This window comes from Pelecanus crispus, chromosome 2 (genome assembly GCF_030463565.1).
Source record: "Pelecanus crispus isolate bPelCri1 chromosome 2, bPelCri1.pri, whole genome shotgun sequence".
Classification (NCBI taxonomy): Eukaryota; Metazoa; Chordata; class Aves; order Pelecaniformes; family Pelecanidae; genus Pelecanus; species Pelecanus crispus.
In genome coordinates this window covers 136,823,335-136,850,449 of record NC_134644.1, presented here as the reverse complement: position 1 = coordinate 136,850,449, position 27,115 = coordinate 136,823,335, and the positions used below count along the sequence as shown (strand labels likewise).

At 37.3% G+C, this 27,115-nt stretch overlaps 1 protein-coding gene across 7 annotated transcripts in view; it reads left to right on the top strand.

Moving 5' to 3' along the window:
* Positions 1–27,115, top strand: part of ARFGEF1 (ARF guanine nucleotide exchange factor 1) — a 98,803-nt gene that overhangs the window by 44,313 nt on the left and 27,375 nt on the right. For 5 of the 7 annotated variants that reach the window (XM_075706279.1, XM_075706276.1, XM_075706278.1 and 2 more), the window contains 16 exons: positions 2,891–3,070; positions 5,104–5,377; positions 5,928–6,041; positions 6,696–6,868; positions 7,973–8,106; positions 11,592–11,826; positions 16,183–16,282; positions 16,403–16,542; positions 16,647–16,755; positions 17,781–17,982; positions 19,050–19,161; positions 20,361–20,566; positions 20,668–20,752; positions 21,562–21,733; positions 22,933–23,084; positions 26,606–26,734. In XM_075706279.1, the coding sequence (XP_075562394.1) occupies positions 2,891–3,070; positions 5,104–5,377; positions 5,928–6,041; positions 6,696–6,868; positions 7,973–8,106; positions 11,592–11,826; positions 16,183–16,282; positions 16,403–16,542; positions 16,647–16,755; positions 17,781–17,982; positions 19,050–19,161; positions 20,361–20,566; positions 20,668–20,752; positions 21,562–21,733; positions 22,933–23,084; positions 26,606–26,734 (2,517 nt within the window). Of the gene's footprint in view, positions 1–2,890; positions 3,071–5,103; positions 5,378–5,927; positions 6,042–6,695; positions 6,875–7,972; positions 8,107–11,591; positions 11,827–16,182; positions 16,283–16,402; positions 16,543–16,646; positions 16,756–17,780; positions 17,983–19,049; positions 19,162–20,360; positions 20,567–20,667; positions 20,753–21,561; positions 21,738–22,932; positions 23,085–26,605; positions 26,735–27,115 lie in introns of all 7 variants that reach the window. The other 2 variants (XM_075706277.1, XM_075706275.1) reach the window with 2 other exon arrangements.

Genomic DNA, 27,115 nt, shown 5'->3' with positions numbered 1-27,115 from the left:
CAAGGTGGTATGTCTGTGTGTGTGTGTAAACATTTCTTTGCCTCCACACCTCCTTATCAGGTGGTGTGAAAAGAACCAAGCTCTAGTAGTCATAACAAGCATACTGAAAAAATTTATGAAATTCAGGCTGTTAAGCCAATTTAAACAAAAGAGCACATAATCCATCTGTAGCCTTGTCACCATTTTCTACTAGCAGGCATTGTCTCCTATTATTAAAAGTTAGGAAAAAAGCCCATAAGACTTTACTGAACTGAGATGGAAGTTAAAATTGGACTTTCAGATATCAAATTCTTAATCACCCGAATTTAACAAGGAAACAGAAAGTGACACAAAGGGAGTAACTCTATGAATGACATAGCTAGAACAAAAGCGATGGAGAGTTGATCCCCCAGCCCCCCTGCACCTTTTCGTTCCTGTCCTAAATGCTAGGCAGCAAGAGACCTTATCTTCCAAGTGCAAAATTGTAGGTGGTTCTTAAACTGATGTATTTTAAGTGTGTGTGTCTCAGCATTATCTTTTGGAATTGGGTGAAAGAAATCTCAACTAAATCTAAATACTTAGTGTATTGGGCCCAAACAGTAGCACTTTGGAAAAAAAGGCTGCCTGTTTATGCCTGGGCTCCACTTGTTTAGCTTGTTTTCAAGAGTTACTGATTTTATTTTTTTGAACTAGCATAGACAAAGTTCTTCAAGGTTAATTCTGTAACAGAATTAGTGAAAGATTATGGGAGCTTTCTGTTTTGGCCATTCAGGACTTTATGACGCACAAAGCTTGAAAAAGTAGAATACTAAAATACGTACAGGGGTGCAGCCTTTCCAGCCAGATTGGAGAGTGCAGAATCTAATCACTGGGAGTTACCAGCTTTCAGGGTGATCACGTTTGCTCCTGAAACACGTAGGAAAGAGTTGGAGAAGTCAGCAGAGCTGCTACTGGAGTAGATTTGGGGATAAATTTTGGAGTGTAAGAGTACTGTGGTATAGGGGATGTAGATACATTACCTGATCAGAAGAGATGTGCAACTCTAATTAATGTGGTACAGCGTGTTTTAACTCAGTTTCTGCAAGTCTTACAAACCCCTCAGGAATTCCTAGCAGTAAGGTAGAGGTGGAACAGTACAATGCTTAATGAAAGATAAGTGAAAAGATGACACACAGAATCACATGTGTAGTCTGGTGTAGAAGGTGTTTGTATTAAGGGGAGAGGGGAAGAGACAGGTGGCGAATGGTTTAAGTGTATAAATAGGTTTTTGTGGCAGACTCATTGATACAGAGATCATAGAATAGAATCACAGAATGCTTTGGGTTGGAAGGGACCTTTAGAGGTCATCTAGCCCAACCCCCCTGCAGTGAGCAGGGACATCTTTAACTAGATCAGGTTGCTCAGAGCCCCATCCAACCTGACCTTGAACGTTGCCAGGGATGGGGCCTCCACTACCTCTCTGGGCAACCTGTTCCAGTGCTTCACCACCCTCATTGTAAAAAATTTCTTCCATATATCTAGTATAAATCTACCCTCTTTTAGTTTAAAACTATTACCCCTTGTCCTATCACAACAGGCCCTATGAAAAGTCTGCCCCCATCTTTCTTGTAAGCCCCCTTTAAGTACTGAAAGGCCACAACAAGGTCTCCCTGGAGCCTTCTCTTCTCCAGGCTAAACAACCCTGATTCTCTCAGCATTTCTTCATAGGAGAGGTGTTCAACCCTCTGATCATTTTCATAGCCCTCATCTGGACCTGCTCTAAACAGGTCCATGTCTTTGCTGTACTGAGGACTCCAGAGCTACTCCAGATGAGGTCTCACCAGAGTGGAGTAGAGGGGCAGAATCACCTCCCTCGACCTGCTGGCCACGCTTCTTTTGATGCAGCCCAGGATTCGCTTGACTTTCTGGGCTGTAAGCGCACATTGCCAGCTCATGTCCTGTTTTTCATCTACCAGTATCCCCAAGTCCTTCTTCGCAGGGCTGCTTGCAATCCCTTCATCCCCTAGCCTGTTTTGATACCAGGCGTTGCCCCCACCCAGGTGCAGGACCCTGCACTTGGCCTTGTTGAACCTCATGAGCTTCATGTGGGCCCACTGCTTGAGCTTGTCCAGGTCCCTCTGGATGGCATCCCATCCTTCAGGCGTGTCAACCGCACCACTCAGCTTGGTGTCGTCTGCAAATTTGCTGAGGGTGCACTCAATCCCACTATGTTCCTGATGAAGATACTAAACAGTACTGGTCTTTAATGCAGCCTGTCTCTGCCTCACATAAAGATGATGTGTTCCTTAGTTCTGTGTCACCTGATGTTTTAGAGGCTTATTTGCATGGTTTTTTGTGTTTTTTAAAAAAGAGAGAGAGAGAAGCAGATACTAGCTCAAATGGAGAGAAAGAAGCTAATTTCTACAGAGAGGGCAACACAATATTCTAGCATCTACCCAAAGAGAGTGTTTAGAAAGGATAGTTGTCCCACTTATAACTGCCTGATCTCATACTCAGTCTTTATTCTTCACATTTACGTTTATTTGTAAAACAACTTTTGGACTGTTTGGATTGCTTTCCAGATTTTAACAGGTAGTCTGTTGTTCAGGTTTATGTCTAGAAAATTCTGGGATGACTTTTATTGACTACCTGTCTAATAACTCCATTGGTTACTTCTTGATGTTACATGCTATGAAACATGTGTTTTCTAGATATGTTAATTAGAAACACTCTCAATATAACTGCTATGTATGATGTCCCAATATGGCTACAAGAGTATAAGGAAAAACTTAATTAAACTGCAGTTCAAGATATGTACTTAGTTATATTCTAGAAGTAATCCAATTTGGCTGTTTATTCATTTGCAAACTATTTGATAGACAAGAAAAGTTTTGACTGGAAAATATATATGTGTGTGTGTTTGTTTTTTTAGGCTTTGCTCACTGCAGTAACATCTCAACACATAGAAATCCACGAAGGAACAGTGCTACAGGCTGTAAGAACATGTTACAATATCTATCTAGCAAGCAAAAATCTCATAAATCAAACCACAGCCAAGGCCACTCTAACACAAATGCTGAATGTCATTTTTGCACGTATGGAAAATCAAGCAGTGAGTATCTCAGTATCTTTATATAGAAACTAGCTCTTAAAAGCAAACCAGCTTGGGAGATTTGTTTTGTCATTATTATTAAAGCTTTTTGGCTTTCCCAACTTACGTATTTTTGGAGGGAAAAAAAAAAAGAATCTGGTATCTTACATCATTCTTTGTGTTTTTCGCTCTGAAATAGGTGTGAAATGTGGGTTTGGGGCGTGGGGGTGGTGCTATACACCAGTGAGTTTAAACTTCTTGTAGTGGTCCTCTATATTTAATGAATATATTGTTTCAGTTTCTGTTATCAGGTTGTCAAGGGATGCCACACTAACTGCATACAAATGCCTATGGAGTACATCAGTGTTAGTGAAATGCTCCAGTGGTGTTGTGATGATAAACACCAAAGAAGTAATCCATGATTAAGACAAAACAATCCCCCAAAAAAACCAAACAAAAAAACCTTTCCAGTCATGTAATCATTTGCATTTTTCAACATTTTAATGTGTAGTAGTCACTAACAGATATTTATATGTCACTGAAGTTGCTATTGTGAGTTGTCAGCAGGGACCCCAGCGTATGCCCTGTGCCGTCTTCTGCTGATAGTAAAGATCAGTAAGGCAAAGTAATTGTCCTAATTCCTATTAAAAAGAAAAAAACACCCAAAACCCAAACAAACAAAAAAGCAGATGCCCAGATTTGAGAACTGGTTGAATTTCTAGCTACTTGTAGAAGTAATTCTGCTGTATTATTACAAGCTCTTAAGTTTTTTCTAAGAATATGTAGTATTTTCTTTCTTACTTTCCTCTCAGAAGCAACTGCATATTGGTACATGGTACCATCACAGTCGAAGATTTATGAGAAATTACAGTAGGTCATGGCAAAAGCCATGCATTACCTGAGTGCTTCAAGAAATCTGTGCAGTTACTGTCCTTTTAAGCAACTTAATATAGAAGACGATTATTATTATTATTATTCTACAATGGAAGTCTTAATTTTAGCCAGACTATAAGTCTAGTCTTTATGCGAGTTTATAAGCAACTCTGCTTGTTTTGCACACTCAGGGTAGTTATTTTAATATGACAGCTAACAAATGTTAGAAGGAATTACTTGAGCTGTAATTTGAAAAGTAGTATCTACTCAGGATCTATCTATAGCACATCAAAAAGTGCAGCATAGAAAGTATTAAGTGGAAGAGTAAAGGGCTGAGATCATAGTAGCCAAAATAACAGTATAAAAAGTTATAAAACTTTTGATAAACACTAGGCTCTGCAGGGATAGAAAGTCAGTCCTTAGAGCATCGCCTCAAAGGACACCCTGCTTTGGTTTGACTTTAATGACTGTTGTCTTAATCCATTAGACAAGTTACAGAAATTCTTTCTGGGGATTCCAGATCAAGGAACCACAAAACTAAAATAGTCTTTGTCTTACAGTTTTAAGCATGATGATTTTTTCCTGAGGATCTGTCTTCTGTCGTGTTTTGGAAGTGCTGCTCTTTTCAGTTTTAACTCCCGTTTTTGTTTTTTTCCCTGGATGTTTAGTCAGTTTCTTTTTTTTTTTTTTCTTTTTTCTCCCCGCCCCCCCCCCCCCAAGTCTTTCCCTTAATATCACATGCTCGTAGGATAACAGAAGACTCGTAAGTTCTCCAATGTATTTTTCTTTGTGAGAGCTTTCAAAAAAGAATTGTTTCTCCATGCAGCCCTTGTATGTTGTCACATCTACTGGCTGAACTTCCTTACAGGGCAGAGTTCCTTAGAACTCTTGGTCCTATACTGCGCATAGTTTAGTCATCCCTCTTCCACAGTGAAGGTATGGTTAAGTGTAATGTGCGTAGTTGGGAGGCAGCCCTCTTGCAAAGGTTCATCCTGTGATACTAAAATTATTTATAATAATACAAAGAATGCATTTTCTTAAACCATTAGAGCTTTATGAAGGTACTGTGTAAGCAGAGACAATAGAGATTTCATATTTATAAAATAATGTATACAATATGTATACAGCTCATTGTTTTGTTTTGATAGTGAAATTCTTGTGTGATTGCAATGCTTTTGTAGCTTCAGGAAGCCAAACAGATGGAAAAGGAAAGACACAGACAGCAACACCATCTACAGCAGTCTCCAGTAAGCCATCATGAGCCTGAGTCACCTCAATTGAGACATATTCCAACACAGACTGATCAGCTATCCAAAGAACATGAGAGAGAGCTTGACAACAGCACAAATGATGTGGACAAGAACCTTCAAGAAGATATAGAGGCAGAAAATGGATCTGATATTTCTAGTGCTGAAAATGAACAGACAGAAGCCGACCAAGCCACAGCAGCAGAAAGTAATCAGTGTGTATTTCTGTTTCATGGAGGGAGGGAAAAGGTCTGTAAAAAGAAAGGCTTGAGGATTGTCTTTTTTTCCCTCTCCTAAATCTGGAATCAGGCATATATTTTCACATAGTTGACTAATGCGAAATGCCTATTGTCCTTGTTACCATTGCTAAACTTTATCACGAGTATCCTTTAATCCTACACTCTGTTGTAGTCACTGTAGTAAAGATTCCTCTTTGCACCTATGTAATATTGTGAAAGTTTTTGAGAATAGTATCTTGAAACCCGTAAGTTTTGAGTGTTTAATGTACGTGAAAATACAAAATTGATGTCTTTGTTGGCATAGGCCTGTGGATTAATTACCGTTTACAGGCTAAACACTGGAATGCTTATGTTCTGCAAATACTATTTTCAAAGCATCCAAACATGGCTTTTTTTAACGTATACTCTCCTATTAATAGAGTTGTAATTGAATTTTTAAATATTAAATGCAACTAAAATACCTCCTTAATTTCTGACTTTCTCATTACTGTTTGTTTGGGTTTGTTTTTCTTTTTAAAGATCTTTCTAGAGCTGATGGAGGAACATATGATGGTGAAAGCACTGAGTGTGAAGAGAAGGCGCAAGAAATTGTAGAAAGTATTGTGCAGGAAATGGTGAACATAGTAGTTGGAGGTATTATATTAATATCTGTCTAGTCAATGGCGACTGCAGTCTGAATCTTGACATTAAGAATTATTTTAACACTTCTGAATATTTAACTAAAATATGTCATTATTTAAATAATACTTACATGCTGAAGAAAACCTTAGCTGTGCATTATTTAACAGTAAAACGGACAAGATTTCATACATTAATTTACACTCTCTATATTGGAGACTAATGTTCTTTTTAAAATACAAATTCTTGTTCCTTCTTTTTCTATTTTGTTTCTAGATAAACTCTTCACAAATGGGCCTGTCTCTGTAGTAGCAGTGTAGCACTACGTTTTTCAGTTTGTTGGAAAGCATATATCAAATCAGTGACCCCCCCGCCCCCCCCCCCCCCCCCCCCCCCCCCCAGTACTGCTTGGAAACTTGGTAGAATGGTGAACCTGGCAATGTAAAGTTATAAGTAATTTTTTAATTGTAGTTTTCATTAGTGGGAATTAAGAGTATTTGGAAATTTTTTTTAGTTATATAATGCCATGTAAATTCTGCCTTAATCTCCTTCTTATGATACTTTGCTTACGATTGTTTTACTATTTAAACGTTAGATTTAAAACCTTTTTTATTTTGCATTCTTATGTAACATTTTTAATTTTTATAATTTTTACATCTTTTCTGATAGATGTGGAAGGGACTGCTGAAAGTGCAGGTGGTGATGGCACAATTGTAACATTAGAGGATGGCAGTGACAGTGAAAACATTCAGGCAAACGGAATTCCAGGGACTCCAATTTCTGTTGCTTATACACCATCTTTACCTGATGACAGATTATCTGTCTCTTCCAACGATACTCAGGTACAAGCAGTTATAAATTGGGAAATACTGAAAAAAGTAGTATGTTTTAAGTGTTGCCCAAAACTTGTGCAGAGAGTGTTTTAATAAAATTCCATAAAATAAGTTACTCAGATGAATTTCAAGATTAAGTCATCTTCTAAGCATTATTCACTTTTTAATGTACTATTTAAATGAAATTTTTCTAAGTAAATTTTGTATGTATGCCTTTTTTATCTTAGCATATTTTTAGCTGCCCCATAGAATACTGTTCCAAGATTAGAGAAGTCAGTTCCCTGTTTTTTGAAGTGCTCCTGAGAAACTATAAAACTAGCATTCAATACACATAGTGAAGAATATAACCAATTATAGACATACTTGTATAACTTTAGTGTGCTCTTTTCAAATGATAAATAGAAATTTCAAGCCTATAGCATGACCTTACTGCAATGATTTCAGGTAAGTTTCATGTCTGAGAGGATTTGATTTTCATTAACAAAAAAGATGTGAAAATATACTCCCTCTGTCATATCAGATATCAGCATGTATGCGCTGTTAACCGACAGAGGGTAGCTGCAACAAAGAGTACTGAGTAATTTGGTTTGAAATAATAAATTTTAAGCGTAAAAAGCTATAGTCACATATGTCATACAATTAGAAGATTAAACATGTTGCTTATATAAGGAACATCAACACAGAATTGCAAGAACTTAGTAATAAGGATAATTATTGTACCACAGAAATTTTAGCAAATGTATCTTGCAATAGATATGGTAGCTACTTGCATTCTGTTAAAATGTCAAGGTTTTTTTTAAACTAGTTATCTACTGAAAATGTCTGAAGGCAATTCGCTGCCAAGTTACCTTACTTAAACTTGACCTACCTAATTTCATGACAGTCTTTAATTCTGACTTTTTACTGAGATGGCAGTTTTTATTAGTGAGTTTGTTCATTTTAACTGGACTGCAGAATATTTTGTTTTGTTTTAGTTTAGTCTTGAGACCGTAAAGCTATAGTGAATTGGTTATGTTTGTATAATATGTTAACTTGTTGTTGCTAGGAGGTGGGGATTTCCCTATACACCCTGCTAATGCAAAGTGGAATACTGAAATATGTTAACTTCTTTAGGAATCTGGAAATTCTTCAGGACCTACCCCTGGTGCTAAGTTTTCCCACATTTTACAAAAGGATGCCTTCCTTGTATTCAGGTCACTGTGTAAACTCTCCATGAAGCCCCTGTCAGATGGACCACCAGATCCAAAGTAAGTAGAATTAAGAGTTCTCATAATGAATCTTCTCTATTTGAAAATAAATAAGTCATTTAAATTTATTTTTGAGAGTCCTCAGTTCTCAATACAGTTATTGAGAAAATAATGGTGTGGTAAAAAGAACGTAGAAACTTTGAAAAAGTACTTTTATGTTTTAATACATCTTTTGTATGTTAAATGAAAGCAATTGCTGCTACTCATCTACCTGTTTAGAAGTTTCTTAACAATGCCTATGCTTTCTGTAAGTACATCATGTTCTTCCTAGTTGCTCTTTATAACACTTTTCAGAAGGGTTTGTAAAGAAGGTCTTCAGGTATTCTTGGTCTCAGCTAATGTTGCTCTGCTTTTAAGTAATACTTAGGTTTGTAACCATTGCTGTTTACGCACCACAATTCCTTACATCTCTTGCATATTCGGTATCCAGTAAGCATACCTAACTCTACTTCATCTTAATAAAAGCTCCTCAGTTTGAGCTGATACTGGTTATGATAAATTCATGACACAGTGTTTCATTCTTTTGCTTAGGCTGGACACTTGACAGCCTCCTTAATCAAACCACAAATGTTTTGAAAACAAAGTCTTCATTTGGCTGTTTCAGAAATCTTGTCCTTTGAAGATACCATGTTTTCAGTTTGGCTCAGAGAATTGTTCATTGTAAACAAAAAAAAAAAAAATACTGTCCTCTATAGATGGGTGTGTTGGCAAATAACTTTGCTTTTCTGATCTTGGATAGAACTTATATGCATATTTTTTTGCACATTAGGAACAGTTGGTAATAATTTTCAAGAGGGATGCGTTTTTTGTTCCTAAGATATTAAAACTGTAGTATGACTTCTGATGACAGTCAAAGGCCCAGTATTATTCAAAATAAAATCAGCTTTACTGTTCCAAGGTCTAACTGTTAAAGCAAGTAACTTTAAGACTGTTTAATGTAATCACTGATACGTGTCGTGGATTTAATGGGGTGAAAAAAATATGATGTAGTAGAAACGATTTTGAAGGGTTAGTCTAGAACCATTTTCAAATTGTTATCTAGTGATGCACTATGGAAAGTCAGGACGTTCAAGAATGAAGACTGAGGCATAAGGTTTTTTTGTCACTGGTTTTGAGAATTTGTATTCCAGGAAATGCCATGAAAATGCTGTGGTTTTAGTCAGTTCTCTGAGACTAAGACTGTCCATTTATTGAGGGCTTTAATGGATTAACTCGCTCTGGAAGAGCAGCAATAGCTATTGGGCACTTGGAGCATCTCATCAGAATCCATGGAGTCCTTGATGTTTGTATTAGAACTGATAAGCTCTTCAGATAGAACAAATTGGAGGAAATGGCATTTAGGGCAACAAGAATTAGCTGCAAAGGCATTCAAAGACATCCTGTGTTTGGAGAAGTGCCTAGAATTTATTGGTGGTTCTGAGGCATTGATGGCTTTTTGAACTAATGCAAACATACTGTAATTGGAAGAGGAGGCGTAGGATATCTACAGCATTTTAAAAAAGGTCTTATCTGCCTCATTAAAAATCATCTTTCCAGTGAAATTAGCTATGAAGTCTGTAATGAAAATATTTCTAATTTTTAGGTAACCTGACATGGAACTTTGGCTTAAATTCACAAGGCTGGGAGTTGAGATCAAAGTTATGCTTCCTGGGAACCTGCTTAATGTCTTTATCTCCTTTTTCCCTGGAATAAAATAAGATGGGGGAGAAATGTCTTGAAGGTTCACTTACTAGATTTTAGTCCTTAAACTTGTTTTAAATTAAGTGGGCTTTACACATCATACAGAATTGGGAAGGCCAGCAAGTTAGGACTTCAGTTGTGAAGCTGAAACTTGCTGAAGTAGGCAATATTTAATATTTCATTTACTATTGAAATTCTTTTCATATTTAAATTCTTACATTTCATAGCAAAGTGTGGTCTGATCATGTGCTGTCTGCACACTTGATACAACGTCATGCAAAAATCAAGCCTTCTGCATCAAAGGAAATTGTTATGTTAGGTTCCATGCAGCTGTGCAGTGTCCAGAGCAAGGCATTTTCTTGAAGAACTCCTAGAGAGAGCTGTTTTGGGGCATTTACTTTGACCTGCAGCCCATTAAGAGGAATGGAAGGAACAAGTTCCTCACTCAATTTGACTGGCTATGTTTTACTTCTCAAAAGAGTCTTCAGACAAACAGTCTGAGCTTGGGATTATTGATTATTATTGATTATTATTGATTCCCCCCCATCCCACGTTGTTTGCCAGCATGCAGAAATCATTGAATTTATTTGCAACATACTTGTTACTAATTTGCATTTTTATTTTTAGCTAGAAGGTAATTACTTTTTTTTTTTTTTTTCACCATTAAGCTCGTATTTTTGCAGTATACAGCAAATATCCAAGTATTGTGTGTGTCACGTGTTGACTTGAAGTGCTCCTTACCATGTCTGGGCTGTACTGTATGAAAAATCTCCTGTCATTGTTCCTTATCTTTCATAACTGTCCTCTGTCAGTGGGTGGTTGTTCAATGAAAGCTGTGGACTGTCTTGTTGGGAAAGCCATTTGTGTCTATACCTGCTCTTCAGAAGAGCTGTAGTCTTTTTTGAGATGATCAGAAGTGGGAAGGAGCATCAGGAGTCTGAGGAGAGAATGCTTTCACCCAGAATGCTATTTAAATTGCATTATATTTTCATAGATGCAGATTTCCTTTACACTTTTTTGTGTGTGTGGTTTGGGGGGGGGGGGTGGCTGGTGGGGTCTTTCTTTTTTTTTTTTTTTTTTTTTAACCATAAATAGTAGCACTGTTCTGACATGATTCGAGCTTGCTTCAGTCTGTAAGAAGCATGATGTTAACCATGGAGCACTTGACAACACTGCAGTTGCCTGACTTTGCCATTGCCATGCTTAAAATAGGCATGTTATGTGTCTTAGCTGCTCTTGGAGTGGGATGGGGCTAATGACTGATAAACAATATAAAATACTGTATTTGAGAAGAGAGATTTCAGTGCTGGGAGGAAGTAGTCAAGCAGTACAGCTGTTGTCTTTATGGTCCTTCAGCTCTCTTTCTGTGCTGGTGGAAATAGAGGAGGAGGAATTTCCACCTTTGGGTAGTAGATGGGCTGGATATTTTAAATGGGATCTTCCAAAAATCCATTAAAAGCAAAGAATGCTCCCTTCATCCTCTGGTTAAGATGGGCAGCATTGTCTACTGTTGCTGCTATTCTGCAGTGCTCTGGTGCAGAAGAGAGAGTGGCTCAATAGTAATGGAGAGAAGCAGCAACTGGAAAAGGTTATTCTTGCCCACCTTCTTGGCTGAAGAGTGGCCACTTCAACAAAAAAGATCAACATCTTCTTATGAGTCTTTCTACACCAGGTTGTGTCAAATTTGAGTTCACTTCCTGAACATCCCCCATACAAAATGATTGTGGTGTGTACTGACTTTTCAAGAAAATGTTTTATTTTTTATGACTTACACTGAGCTGATATGCTTCATTGTTTTATTCCAGATCTCATGAACTGCGATCAAAGATTCTTTCACTGCAGTTGCTTCTGTCCATTCTGCAAAATGCAGGACCTGTCTTCAGGACAAATGAGATGTTTATTAATGCTATCAAGCAGTACCTTTGTGTTGCACTGTCAAAAAATGGAGTCTCATCAGTTCCAGAAGTTTTTGAACTTTCACTTTCCATATTTCTTACCCTCCTCTCAAACTTTAAGACTCATTTAAAGATGCAAATTGAGGTACGTTACATGAATTTCTAATTTAAGAGGTGGGGAGGGTGTTAAGTGAATATTTGTTTATGTTTGTATGTAGCTTGGTCTTGCTTAGATAAATTTGATTTCCTTTCTGAACCTGTAACACCAGAAGTAATGTGACACTTGTGGTAGTGTTTGGTGAAATAGAAAGTGTTTAAAAAAAAATTTCTGTCATATTTTAACTAGAACATGAAAAGAAGTACCTAATAAAGAACTAGTCCATTTCATCACTTAATAGACGTTAACATAAACTAAGAAATTCTACAGTGCGAAACATGGTTTGATTTACTCTGTGATTGAGGTGAATTTTTACAATCACAACTTACTATGCCCACACTCACTACTGTTACTATATGAATTAGTTTATTTAAAAGCAGCGTTTTCTGTTGGCTGTGGCATGGTATTGTCACAGAATGAGGCTGAAACTCAGAAATGAGTAGGTTTGTGAATAAGCACAGTCAACCAATGTTCAATAATGCGAGTAGGAAGCTACAGCTCTGCACTACATAGTACAAATTAAGAAAATGAGTACACTTACGAAAAGACATGGGTTTGCAAAGGAATTTTAGAATAAAAATTAATGACTTGAAAAATGCATTCTGGATTCTCATTGAGGTCACTTGAGCAGATTTCTTTCCCTAGGGAAATACCAGCTATTTGATTATTGTAGCCACTTCCCTTTGTATATCAGGGCCTACATCAATATATGTCCTGAATAAGATAATCTCATTTCCTCTGGTCTCAAAAGGTGTACGCACTATTTAATTCCTTGGACCATAAGTAGAGATAAGTCCATATTCTTAGCAATAAGAGTTATCCGAGTCCTGACAGACACTGCAGATTTTCTCACTGGAGGGATATATTCTAAGCCATAGGGGAAAGCACAACGTACGTAGAGGCTTTGTTCTTGGCTTCTAATTCTTGTGCTGTAGGGTACGAGCAGCTTCTTGGAATGATTCTGTCCATTTGAACCATGTGGATACCCTCTTGTGTGTCCCACATGTTAAAGATCTTAATTCCATGGTGAATGTAGTAGTAGTGTGCACAGTGTGTTCTGACTGTTCGTTTTGGTAATTCTATGTTTTGGGAGTCGATGTGAATACTGAAGCCTACAGATTGCCCCCTAAGTGTGGAGGCTAAGTACGTGAAAAGATACTGAGAAATGTTGATAATGTTGCTGTTACAAGGACCTTGAATTCAGGGATTTCTTCATCTATGGATGTCATTGTATCAGTTGATAACGTTGTGGCAGATTTGGAGAAAGAACCTCATTTTGCCAGTACCGTGTCAGAAGGGTATTGTGTTCTGAGCACTTACAAGGTTATTTTGATGCCTTTTGGGGGAAGAAATAGGATTTCCAGTATTTCCTTGAGCATAGCTTGGATAGAAATGCAGATGTGGCGACTGATTGCATGTGCCTTGAAAATATGATGCATTTTGAAGACTTTCAAGGTAAACTGTGTGTGCTCAACAAGACTGTAGTGCATGTGCAGTGTTCAGCGCATCAGACAGACTGAGCTGAGCTGCTCTTCAGTCACGCAGCCTGCTTCCCAGAAAGTGTTGGACTTGCTATGTGTTCGCAGAGCTTGTAAGTCAGCATGTAGGTGGTAAATGCATTGCAATACAGCTTCCCTGACAGAAATTTGATGAGCTTCCATTGCTGCCATCCTTTCTCCATATTCCAAACAGAAAACGAAGATACATCTGAGGGAAATGGGATATACGATATCCTACACTATTGTAGCAGCTTCTAGAATATGCTAAAATAGGACCATCACCACACATCAGGGCTGCATTTCGTCCTCACAAATATGAAAGCCATGATGCTGCCAAAGTATCAATCTATTACAAAGTACAGGAGACAGCAGTTTCTAGAAACTTATTCTTTTTCCTGGTTGTGAGCTAACAATTCCTCTTCTTTCAGCTGCTGATCTTAAAGGTTATTCAGAAGATGTGGGTAGACAAGTAGATAACTTCACATTCTGTTTGTGTCTTGGAGCTGTAAGGGGAGCCATATGCTCTGATTTATAATATGCAAAATCTATATATTTTGGGATTGTGGCTGCATTCTTCATCTGTGTAAGAAATTTTTGGCATATTAAAATAATAGTTTCAAATTCTGTTGAAAGTGACCCTCCCTTTGTCCTTTGACTTAAATATTGGTCTAACACTGCCCTCTGACAGTTAAAATAGTTTGAGTCGTACCTTAATTGTATTGTAACTATATTTCTAAATGGGTCAATGAATATATTTGCAGCAAATCAAGTCCTAGATATCAGGGGATTTGAGATGTCATTTAGCTATACTTACCATTACTACCCTTTCATAACTGTGAATAAGCTATCTTAAAACTTAATTTCAGTTGACCAAACTAAATAATTAGCTCTATTCTGGTTTACTTTTCCAATATGGTTGGAATAAAGTCTCAACTCTGTGACATGAATTGCAGTAAGTAACATAGTGATAGACAGCATTTTTAAATACCTGACATGTAAATAAATGGTATGGTTTTGAGAAGCTGTTCATTCCAAGATATGCTTGTCCAGAGTTGACACAAGAAGCAAGAAGTCCCTTGATCAGCTTAGAGTAGACTTGGTAGTGTAGGTTAATGGTTGGACTGGATGATCTTAAAGGTCTTTTCCAACCTAAACAATTCTATGATTCTATGATTCTAAGTCAGCTCTGTCTCAGAAGCATAGAGATCTAAAGTGTCTTTGTAGTATGCAGACCTTCCAGCTAATTTCTCTTCTAGCTTAGGTTTGGGTTTAATTTTTATACTTGAACTTTCTTTTATGCTCCATCAGTGACTTCTTTTTTTAAATTCTCTACCAGAAAAAAAAAAAAAATCCTTATTCCAGAGGGTATATAACATTACTGTCTTTCAGTATAAAATCAGAAAACAGCAAATATCTAATTAAAGATTGCTGATAGCATGACCTGTGTTAAAATTTTATGTCTTCCTCTGTTTGGATTACATAAAGTTGTGGCTAAAATCAGCCTCGTACTCTTGACTATATTTAGTGCTTGAAAGTCTTTGATCTGTTATGTGTTGAACCCCTTATGTTTCATAGGGATGCTTTCCTTATTAAGACTAGTAACTGGGATTGTGCGGTGTGCGTCTCTTTCTCTAAAGAGGCCAATAAAATGGAAATATTGTTAGCACATTTTGCTTGAGGAAATAGCTTACCATCAAAGTTGCTTAAAAATCAGTGTTGCTGGTTTTCCCCAAACATGTGACTTAAAGCAAAATTAGCCTTATGCTTATCTCTACCTGGCTAATAGCATCAAAATCTTTGTAAAAATCTTTGTAAAAATTCTGTGGTGTAAGGGAATATCTAATATAAAAACAAGGGTAGTTATATATTTGCGTGCTGCTGTCAGAGAAGAGGAGCTTGATGGCTTGAAACTATCAGCAGTGTTCTAGAAAAAGCATATGTTGGTGGATTTGGTAGCCACAACTGGCTATGAAGAGGTGAGCTCTCAGAAGTGCAGAATGGTGATGTAATGATGTGTGGGATGGTGATGTAATGCCATGTAGCAGTTCACATTTTGAGTTCATATGCTGTTACAGCAGTTGCTGCTGTTAGGGAAGAAGTGAGAAAAAGCCTGCCCTAGCTGCTAACCATGCTAAGCTGAAATAGTCTGCTTGTAATACTAATGGATCTGGTGAGGAACTAATTGAGAGGGGATAAAATAGTCTCAGTTCCAAACAAAAGCATCCGTACTAAAGCGATTTCAGGGAAAACTACTCTCTCTCTGTGGGAAGAGTAACTTTCCTATTAATGGACCTGTTGCATTTTTTTTATGCTGTGCCTGACCAGTACCCTTCTTCCAATAAGCTAATACCATAGAGTGATGCTTTTGTGTCAAGATGTTTCCCTTCTAATGAAGGTCTGATACTTTAAATTGGTATAAGTGGCTGTTTGTTATGTTTGTGCCATAGTATCATTATCTCATAGAGAAAATCTTTTGTGGTGAGGTAATACTTCTGATTTCAAAATCCCAAATGAACTCTTAACAGCAGCTTAGACTTCTTGTTAGGCTAAATAGTCCTTCAGGACTTCACATCATTCCCAGTTCTTCTGGTTTTCAGTGATCAGAATATAAATAAAATTTTTCAGCTGGACAAAACTCTAGAAGTACGTAAGTAATAATTTGAATTCCTAATTTGAATGTAACAAGCCCATGTTGTATTTCTTCCTTTCCTCCTTTTTTTCTTATCTCCTGTACCTCTAAAGTGCTGCTTTCAGAATTATGTCAGAATATTGGCCATCAAAGTTAGTGACTGTGTTTGTAATAGATTTTTTTTTTTTTCCTGCCTCTTCTTGGAATATTTGCTAGGTTTTCTTCAAAGAAATTTTCCTGTATATCTTGGAAACTTCTACTAGCTCATTTGATCATAAATGGATGGTTATACAAACGCTGACAAGGATATGTGCAGGTATTAAGGACTGTTTGGTTCTAGTTTTTACATTTTTATGCTAAAGAACAAAACTGTACTTGCTTTTCATTGAATGATCTAGGTTTTGTTCCAAGTTTGACAATGTCACTTTGTTCATAGATGCCCAGAGTGTAGTGGACATCTACGTGAACTATGATTGTGATTTAAATGCAGCAAATATATTTGAAAGGCTGGTTAATGACCTATCAAAGATTGCTCAAGGAAGGGGTAGCCAAGAACTTGGCATGTCCAACGTTCAGGTAAAAATTCTGCCAAACTTTATGAAGCTTCATGTTTCTTGGCATGATAGGTTAAGACCAAACTCTTCATTCCACTAATGTATTGCTTTTGAAATCTTTTCTAGGAATTAAGTTTGAGAAAAAAAGGATTGGAATGCTTAGTATCAATCTTGAAGTGCATGGTGGAGTGGAGTAAGGATCAATATGTAAATCCCAATTCTCAGACAACACTTGGTAAGACACAAGATGTGTTTCTTCTGGATTTAGTAAAGAGGCGCTGTGGGAGTTTAGTGCATTTTTCCAGTGTTTTGATACTGTTAGTGTCCAGATTGGTAAAACCTCTTGCATTAAAAAAAGAGAGAGAATAAACTTTTTTTTTTTCTCTTTGGTAGAAACATTGGTAAGTTTGGATTGGTGTCATCTGAACAAGTTGTCTAAGTTGTCTTGTCTTAATTGTATGAATTCCTAGAAAACTACTACACTGAAAATGACTAAATCCTGTTATTTTCTGTATTTCCAATTTTAAAAGGATCACAAAACTTACTCTGAGGCTCTCCTAATTTCATCTAACTTCATATCGATTAAATTACTACTGAAGCAAGCTGGTTAGAGAGCATTTTTTTTTTTTTAATTAATATATAGCTATAGAACTTTCAGTGTTGTAAGCAGTGAAGTAACCAAATCATTACTTGTTTTAATGTTGTCTCCCTCTGACCTGAGATGACAAGTACTAAGGTTATGCCAGACTTTTCAGATTAAGTGCTTAAAGTTGGTAGGTGAAGTAATAGCCTTTTTAGAGGTGGTTAGCATAGCTGTGTCTGTGAACTGAGAGCTCCAGCTCCTTGGCATGTCTGATCATAAACACTTTTAGACAATCTGTTTCAAAAATTTAGAATAGTGATTCACTTCAGGTCAAAAGTAAAGTCGGACTTGAAAATAAAAGGAAAGATCTGTAATTGGGTTTCTAAGGTGTCGTATATTGTTTCACAAGTGCCTACAAATTATAGTTGTAATTTAAGGCTTAAATTTCAGGTATGTGATGGACTGAAAGAATCCTCCTTGATATGCTGTAGTGATTTTTTTTTGTTGTTTTGCAAACCAAAACCAAAGCAGAATATTTATATAAAAATAAATAGATCAGTAAAGATAATGCTAGTAAGTTTTACAAGCCTTCAGAGAAGATTTGGAGAATAACCTGTGATTTTAATTTCTCTTCACTGTATGTATTTTGCATGTATGTAACCCTTTCCAATTTATAGGCCAGGAAAAACCCACAGAACAGGACAGCAATGAAACCAAACACCCTGAGACAATTAACAGATATGGAAGCTTAAATTCCTTGGATTCTACTGCTTCATCAGGAATTGGCAGTTACAGCACACAGATGTCTGGCACTGACAACCCAGAGCAGTTTGAGGTCCTAAAGCAACAAAAGGAAATAATAGAACAAGGAATTGACTTGTGAGTGCCCTTTTATCACCCATGGGAGGGTGGATTCTTTTGGAGCTATGAAGATTCCTGGGTTTTTCTTCCTTCTCCTCATAGATACTCATCTTGTGTTAGGAAAAAAACTCTGGATGTAACAGCACTTCCTCTGGTGAAAGAGTGCTGAATGGTGTCCCCTTTGGAGCCTGTCAACAGTGTTTTGTGTTAACCTAATTCCTCACAGCTAGAAGATGAGTACTCTGAATGTTTGTTCTTTTTTCTCCAGACCTGCTTGTCTAAAAATAAGATTTTTATATTTGGATAAAAAGAACATTTAACTCGTGATCAGTTGAATACGAACCGTTTTAGTGTACACATTACTGATGAAAGTGCCTATATGCTTAAGCTGATGCTCCCTTCTGATTTATTAACGTGTCATACTTAGAACTGGAGGATAGTATAATTTCTCAGTGCGGTGTGACATGAATCTTCTGTGCGATTTCAGCCTCGTCACCTTACCTCCTCAGTGAGGTCACTTATGCAAAAATAAATGTTTTCTGTAGTATAGTAGTTCTCAGATCCTAAACAAACATGCCTTAGTCCTTTAGGGTTTCAGTTTCTTTCAGTTACCCAGTTCTTTGTCTTGTACTTTTCCATTCTTACAGGCAACTCATGGATTTCTTGATTGTTTCATACAGATTAAAACAAAAGCAACAGAGTATAATTGTTTCTCTCCAAGCCAAGACTTTGCTATTTCTGTGGAATATGTTTTTCTTCATGAGTGCCAGAGCAAATGATAGTGTTTAGCTCTCTTTACTGGGAGCTGCTTGGATGCCGCGCTGGCAGTTATATAGCAAAGAGGAAGAGGAGGCTGTTTACAGGGGAAAAAAAAAACCCATAAAATCATCCAATGATAAAGGGAATAACCATAGAAGGGAATAGCTCATTCCTATCTAATGCACAGTTTGCTAAAGGAAATATATTTAATATGTAGATTTTCAATACCTTATCCAAAATTATTTCATCTTTTTACTTAAGCTGGTAAGGCTTTGTGCATTGGTAAAGGGGTTAACTCTCATTCCATCCTGATCTTGACTGTACAGATTCAATAAGAAACCAAAGAGGGGGATTCAGTACCTGCAAGAACAAGGAATGCTTGGCACTACCCCTGAAGATATTGCTCAGTTCTTGCATCAAGAGGAAAGATTAGATTCAGTAAGAAAACTTTTCCTGATGGTTGTTTTTGCTCATGCTGATGTTTTTTAAACTAATTGCAAATCACATGATAGTGTTTTAAAGTGTATAACATTATTGTACAGTGAAGAAAAGGAAACTTCACTCTCTCTTAAAATTTGTAAGCTCAAGGAATTCGGATTGGAGTATGTGTTAGAGCTACACCCTGTACTCTATGCATCCTGCAGTTCAGTGAAGTGTAAAGGAAAAGACTGACCTACTTGAGCTGACTCAAAACTTGTACTCAGTTGCTAGTATAGCTAGAAGCAACTTACTGAACTGTATGTACTTTAGTCCAATAAGGGACTGCCAGAAGTAACTGTCCTTCAGAGATGGCTAAAAAATGACGTGGTGCAACAATATGAAAAGCATTTTTTGCTGCCTCCCAAAGAAAAGTGATTTAATCTAGATTGGTTGTTTGATTTTATTTACAGCTAGCAGCTGTTGCTGGACTTGGAAGGCTCCTGCAATATCTGGCTGAGGAGGGTGGGAATATCTCATGTTGGTATTGTCATGAAAAGCTTAGCTTTCTGAAATGCAGTTTGCACCATTGTGCTTAGTAGCCCCCCCCCCCATTGTTTTCTAAGGAAAGGCTTGCATCTGCCCATGCTTGCAGCTGTGACTGAAGTCACAAATTTCAGTATTAGAACTTAGAATCAGCCATCAAAACAAATTTGTAACCTCAGTTTACATATACAGGCATCCTTATCTGAATACACAGTATTTTTCACTGTACTGTGTTGTGTTGACAGTGATCAACTTGGATGTATTTGAGTACCAGCTATTTATATTCGAGCAGCGCTTGCATCTAGTGGGAATAAAGTTGAGTTTAGTAAGCTTTTCATTCCTGTAGTAAGTTTCCTAACTACAAAAATTATTACAGCAGAGAACAATCAATGATTGGTAATTTTGTCTTGTGCATTCATCTAATAGGAAAAGAATGGTACATGAGGAAAACCAGAGGAGGAGGAAAGTAGGCAGATATGAGCATGTAAGAGCATTATGATGGAGTATGTGGCCAAAATACTTTGCGTTAAAGAGTAAAGGAGAAGCAGGAATGTGTCTTAGTTAACTGCATAAAGGCCTCTTTTTGTGAGACATACGGGCAGTATGACTCTCTTCTTATTTACTATTTTTTCCAGTGTAAATGCACTAGTTTGTCTTTTCTATTCTTATTTTAGACTCAGGTTGGGGAGTTCCTGGGAGACAATGATAAATTTAACAAAGAAGTCATGTATGCATATGTAGACCAACACGACTTTTCAGGAAAGGATTTTGTTTCAGCTCTGCGCATGTTTCTAGAGGGATTTCGTCTTCCTGGAGAGGCTCAAAAAATTGATCGTCTAATGGAGAAATTTGCTGCTAGATACTTAGAATGTAACCAAGGGTAAGCCATACTTTGTCTTCAGAACTTTGGAAAGCTGAATAATAAGTAAAAAATCCTAGTATGTTAAATTTGCTGTTCTTTTTCTCCTTTTCCCCCTTCAGGCAAACTCTTTTTGCTAGTGCAGATACTGCATATGTTTTAGCTTACTCAATTATCATGTTGACAACAGATCTTCACAGTCCACAGGTATGTTGCTAGACAAATATTTGTGTAATTCATAGACATCTAACTCTCAGGCTTTGTGACAGTGTAGCTGTAAAAGCTTGATGTTCAATTCAACATCAATATGTGTGTAAGAAATACAGTAGCTTAAGTTTGTGCATCTTTTAAGTAACAGTATTGTGTTTCATGGGTGTTGAGATTTTAAGTTGTTTTGGTTAGACCTTTCTGTAAGGTATCATTTCCCTACTCTGTGTTGAATAGAAATTATGTGGATTTGCTTTCATGCTATGGCACTAACAGTAGTGATCTAACCTATAGTCAAAGCCAGAACTTGTGTACTTACTTACCCATTGATTTTAACACAGATCTGCTCCTGATTTCAGTCTGTTTGAAAAAATAATGCGGCTTTATTTTGATAAATACAGCTCACTTCTGCAGTGCATAATATTCAAAGTTGCAGTGATTAGCCATCGTCATTTATTTAAGCAAAATCTGGAAAGAGTATTGAACTCCTGTGAGATTATGGGATTATGTTTAAAATAGATAGCTTTGTGTGTATGACAAGATAAAACTTTTTTTTGTAATGTGTGTCTAACTGATCTGCAGATCCTACCGAGTGTTTATGAGTGTTGTCATGTTCATATGGCCTTGCGTTATTTTGTAGATTTGACAGCGTAGTCTTGCATGTGTTGGATACTTAAAAATGTCTTCTGAATCAGCAGGTTTGTCCTTGATGGTTACTTTTCATATGTTTGGCTCCTTTATAGGCAGCATTGTAACTGCTATGAACTTGCCTCATTTGTTGATATTAATAGCTTCTTTCTGGGTTTCAGGTTAAGAATAAAATGACAAAAGAACAGTATATTAAAATGAATAGAGGTATCAATGACAGTAAAGATCTCCCTGAAGAATATTTGTCTGCTATCTATAATGAAATAGCTGGAAAGAAGATCTCAATGAAAGAAACAAAAGAATTAACAATACCCACAAAATCCAGTAAACAAAGTAAGTAGTTGCAATGTTAGCTTTCTTCAAAGTGTTGACTCTTCAGTTTCATGAAGCTATCTCCTTTTTAAAATGAGGGACAAATGAAGCAAGCACCACTTACTTAACTGAAAATGAGTCCTAATTGCATATTCTCTTCTTTTTAACATAAATGCATGATGCTACCTTCAAATCTGTGTTAAATGCAACTGCATATTTTCACTTCCCTTTGCATCTGAATTCCTGGTATTTAGTGCATTGACCATGGAGAAAACAGGTTTTGCTGTTGAACAGCAACATAGGGAAATGCATTTGAGGGCTTTTTGAAGTAACAGTGTTGCTGATAGGCATAGTGCAGAACAAACACAGTATTTGTGCCTGCTATTTCTAAGGTAACCGCTGTGTTTTCCTGCAATAACCAGTCTGATCTTCAAAAATTTTACATTATTGGGTTTGTAGGGCCCTAATTTATGCACTTTTAAAATGAATTATCTTTTCCTCTCTCAAATACCAGAAAAACTTTTCTGTGTTTTGCACAATGTGATGATTCAGATGTTACTCATTCTAGCTTTTCTACAGAGAACATGAAGAGAGACTTGACTTTTTCACAGCATAGTCAAATTTGTATACTTTTGAGTCCTAGGTAAGCCTTATGAACAGATTGCTTACTGGAAACTTGCATCTGGAAAAAAGAATCCCTCTTATTTTCAATATTCATTCAATTAACATAATGTTTTTATTGTAATTTTAAAGAAGCTGATTATCAAATTCTACTTGGGTTTCACTTTCTTGATGAGAGGGAGGTTCCATTACTGAAATGAAAAGGTGATTATGGTATTTCTCCCTCAGAAAAAGGATGGCCACTTATTTTTATTGCTATTTGCTGTGCTGATGGATTGCTATGAAACTTGTGTTCACTTTGACTTTAGCTTAGTGGATGTGATATTTATGCTGTCAGTTGAGGTGATGGAGAAGAGAGGTTTGTGCAAATTTTAAAATTCTGTAAAGGTTTAAAATTAGGTTACATCTCATACATAAGTTTGCCTTAAATTTTATCTATATTGTAAAAGAAATATCTTGCTGGTGTGGTAATTTCAGAAAATAAAGATAATATAAAAATGCATCTGAGTGTGACACTTAATGAAAAATTTAAAATTACTATATTTCTGAAGACACCACTACTAAAGATGCACAAATGAGAGGAAAAAATGTGTTTACAGGTGTTGCTAGTGAAAAGCAGAGAAGACTCCTGTATAATTTGGAAATGGAACAAATGGCTAAAACAGCTAAAGCTCTTATGGAGGCAGTGAGCCATGTTCAGGCACCTTTTACTAGTGCAACACACCTGGAGCACGTGAGACCCATGTTTAAGGTGAGATTCATGCTTAGATATTTACCTAGAATATCACATAGTTTCTTAATACAAAATACTGACTGACAGGATTTGTTGAAAATACTGAAGATTTGTGTCTGCTATGTTTTGATCATTTTGTAAGTTATTTAACTTGCTACAGGAAAGATGGGATTTTGAGCCTCCTACTCCAGTTTCATTTACCCTGGGATTTAAGAAGTTTCTATGCTGATAGAAGCAGCATCTTGACATAATGGAGGAGTTATGAGGAGTATGTTGAGGGGACAAAAGTATAAAGGGTAGTTAAAAACTTAAAATGGTAGGACTTTCAGGTATAGAGGTGTAGTCAAAACAACAGATTTATAAAAGTGAGAAATGACTAATCCCAGTTATTGTTTGAGTCCCTCCTACTGCTTCTAAGGGAGATTACTTCATTGCATTTTGGGAGAACGATTATCAGAACAAACTTCTGTCTAATGTTCTCTGTTGCAAATTTATATTTCAGAAAGGCTAGGAATATCATTTAGTTTTGGGGGAGGTAACAGGACCTGTATTAAACCATTATTCTAAACCCCTGTCTTAGTTATTGTGTAGGTGCAAAGCTGTCTGCATCCCAAATGCTTTTTCCATGCCAGTGATTCAGACTCATAGATAGAGTACGTTCAGTAGTGTATTATGCCTGAGTATGCTGTTGGATATGGTCTTTGGCATAACCAACTCATTACGGTTAACTGCCACTGAAGTAAATTGTTGTGCCCTTACCATGCGTTCTCATTTGCTGCCCTTGTGCAAGCAGTGGTCCTCATGTGACCCCTTTGCAAACTGTTTCAGGGGAGTAAAGGCTTAGACCACTACCATTACAGTAAACAAATGGTTCCCTGGAGCGATGTGTTGTGAGGTCAGGAGCTCCAGGCCCAGGCTCAGGAATAATAGAATCATTTAGGTTGGAAAAGACCCCTTAAGATCATTGAGTCCAGCCATAAACCTAACACTGCCAAGTCCACCACTAAACCATGTCCCTAAGCGCCACATCTACACGTCTTTTAAATACCTCCAGGGACGGGGACTCAGCCGCTTCCCTGGGCAGCCTGTTCCAATATTTCACAACCCTTTCGGTGAAGAAATTTTTCCTAGTACCCAATCTAAACCTCCCCTGGCACAACTTGAGGCCGTTTCCTCTTGTCCTGTTGCTTGTTACTTGGGAGAAGAGACCAACACCCACCTCACTACAACCTCCTTTCAGGTAGTTGTAGGGAGCGATCAGGTCTCCCCCTCAGCCTCCTTTTCTGCAGGCTAAACAACCCCAGTTCCCGCAGCCGCTCCTCATGAGACTTGTGCTCTAGACCCTTCACCAGCTTCATTGCTTTACTTTGGACACGCTCCAGCAACTCAATGTCTTTCTTGTAGTGAGGGGCCCAAAACTGAACACAGTTTTCAAGGTGCAGCCTCACCTGTGCTGAGTACAGGGCGGGATGATCACTTCCCTAGTACTGCTGGCCATGCTATTTCTGGTATAAGTCAGGATGGTATTGACCTTCTTGGCCACGTGGGCACACTGAGGATCTAGCTGTAAGATTGCTGTCCATGAGGCAAACTCCTGAGTTCCTTATCACCATATTAATAAAAGTAAGATAGTACTCTGTTTGTACAGAATAATGCTAAATGAAGCCCTTGTTTAAAATCTGCTTTCAGGGTGTCACTTAGCAGAGGTGTACTGTATATAATTTCTCTTTGTTGACTTATTTAAGGCTTAAATGAAATAACTTGCATGCAGGCATCTGTAAAATTCATAGACTGTTTTTCCTTAAGATACTTAAGATAGGCTGGCCCTATTACTCTGTAACATTCCTAGCCATACTAAAGGTACATACTGAAAAGCACGTTTTGCAAAATGTCTTTTGTGAACATGCTAAGAATTAGAAGTCTTCTTACTTGAGGATGTTAATAAACTAATTACAGTACTGAGGACAATGTAATATGTTGAACAGAGCTGTCCTCAAAAAAGTGAGAACTGTGGAAGTTAAATGTTTAATGTCACATTTTTTTAGACTTGTTAGTTTTTATTTCAGCAAAACTTTATAAATTTCTGGGTATCTCTTTCACCCATTGATACCAGCGTAAAATTTATCATTATGACTATATTTACAGATAGACTTGCTAAATTATTAAAACAGAACAAAAATTCACTTCGCACACCCACCTAAGCAGCCCAGAATTGTCTGTTTTAGAAGCTTGATTTTCACCTTTAATGACAAAACAGTCTAATACAAATAACAGCATAAATCTAGTGATAAAGCATACTATACAGATATCTAGATAGTTCTTAAAGTATTTCAGTTTTGCGATTTTTAAGATTAGTTTTGGTTTCAGTAGGAATGAAAAATTGGAAAAGGGGCAGGCTGGGTGGAGAAACATACACTTCTGGAACATAGAATCATAGAATAGTTTGGGTTGGAAGGGACCTTTAAAGGTCGTGCAATAGGGAATTAAGTCCTGGATCTAGTGATTCATCTGATGCCTTTAATACTGTCCCAGATTTACGGTTTGGTGTGTACCAGCGTTATATGCTTTTCTGAGGTAGTGCTTTTGGAATTGCTGGCTTAAATGAAACTAAAGCTCTGTGGTGCATCATTTTATTATGAAATTAAGTGTGAAATCTGTTGCTCCCTGCTGTGCCCATTGACTCTGTATTTCATCTGGGGTGACTTCAGGTAAAATTATTTCTAAAATCATTCTGGGTACCCTGGGGTTTTCTCTCCATAACTATGTGTAGTTATGGCAGGATCCTCTGCACTTTCTGATTGGTTTTGCTGCCTGTGGGAGAGGGAGCCTTGACCACAAGGACAGGACCATGTGGACTCTCCTGCAATAACTTTTAGTTGAGTGTATTACACTGTCAGTCTCACCTAAGGCAAGAGGAATGGGAAGCATCAGCAGTGGCTTAGATACAAAAAGATGGAGGACTGAGGGCAACAAAATTAAGAGCAGAGAGATTGAGGAAAGACTCGTGTCCTGTCTCTTGTTGTTGTTGTCTTACCATAGTCTTAGTGGGATTAATAAAGTTTTCTGCCCTATTTTAGCCTACTTTTTTTTTCTTCTGGTGTTACCAGGACAAACTTGTCTTACGGAAGTACATGCTTCTATCATAAAGGAATCTATTATACACTGTAGTGGTTCTTGCAATAACTGTTAACTCTATTTCTCACTGTACGAAGATAAAGGTTATCCCGGGAATACCAAAACTCCAGTAGACATCTAACTGACACAGCTTTGGGGTTTGTTTTTTTCCAGCTACGGTTGTGTGTGTTGGTTGCTGAGGGAGAGGGGGAGTGCTTCTGAGCGGAGCGTCAATCTGCGTTACTTCTGTCCTGTTCTGTGTCTCATGTCTATTCTATTCCATTTCCTTTTTGGCAAAAGGCAACCTCAAGGTTAATGATGTGAGTTAAGGACAGAATTTACACTTTAGCAAGATGTTGAAACTATAACATTCCCTTATAGTACTAACAGTTGCTAATGTAACTTTTCTTTTGCATACATTCCAGTTGGCGTGGACACCTTTTCTAGCTGCATTCAGTGTGGGTCTACAGGACTGTGATGACACAGAAGTTGCCTCTCTTTGTTTGGAAGGTATACGATGTGCAATCAGGATTGCTTGTATTTTCAACATTCAGGTAAAAAATTTAAGATTGAGACAGCACTTTGATTTATGTACCAGCCAAATATTAGTGGGGTTCTAAGAGTCCTTGTTGCTGAACTATGCACTGCAATACCTAGAGGCTGCCTGCTTCTGCAATTACTACTTCATCTGATATTTGACTGGACGTGTTTTAAATAAAGCGACCTTTATTTTTCCTGGTGTCTTGTGATAAGTGCTGCCATGCCTATGTACTGATTTCTTTTTCCCCACAAGTGGATTGCTTTTATGTCAAAGGACTTTCTTTCCAGCTTTGTTACAAAGCTGTTTAGCTTTTTTGTGATGTTTTATAAAATGAGTCTTTCTATTCTGTTTCCTAAGTAAAATAGTATCTCTGTGAACTGTGTTTGAAATACTG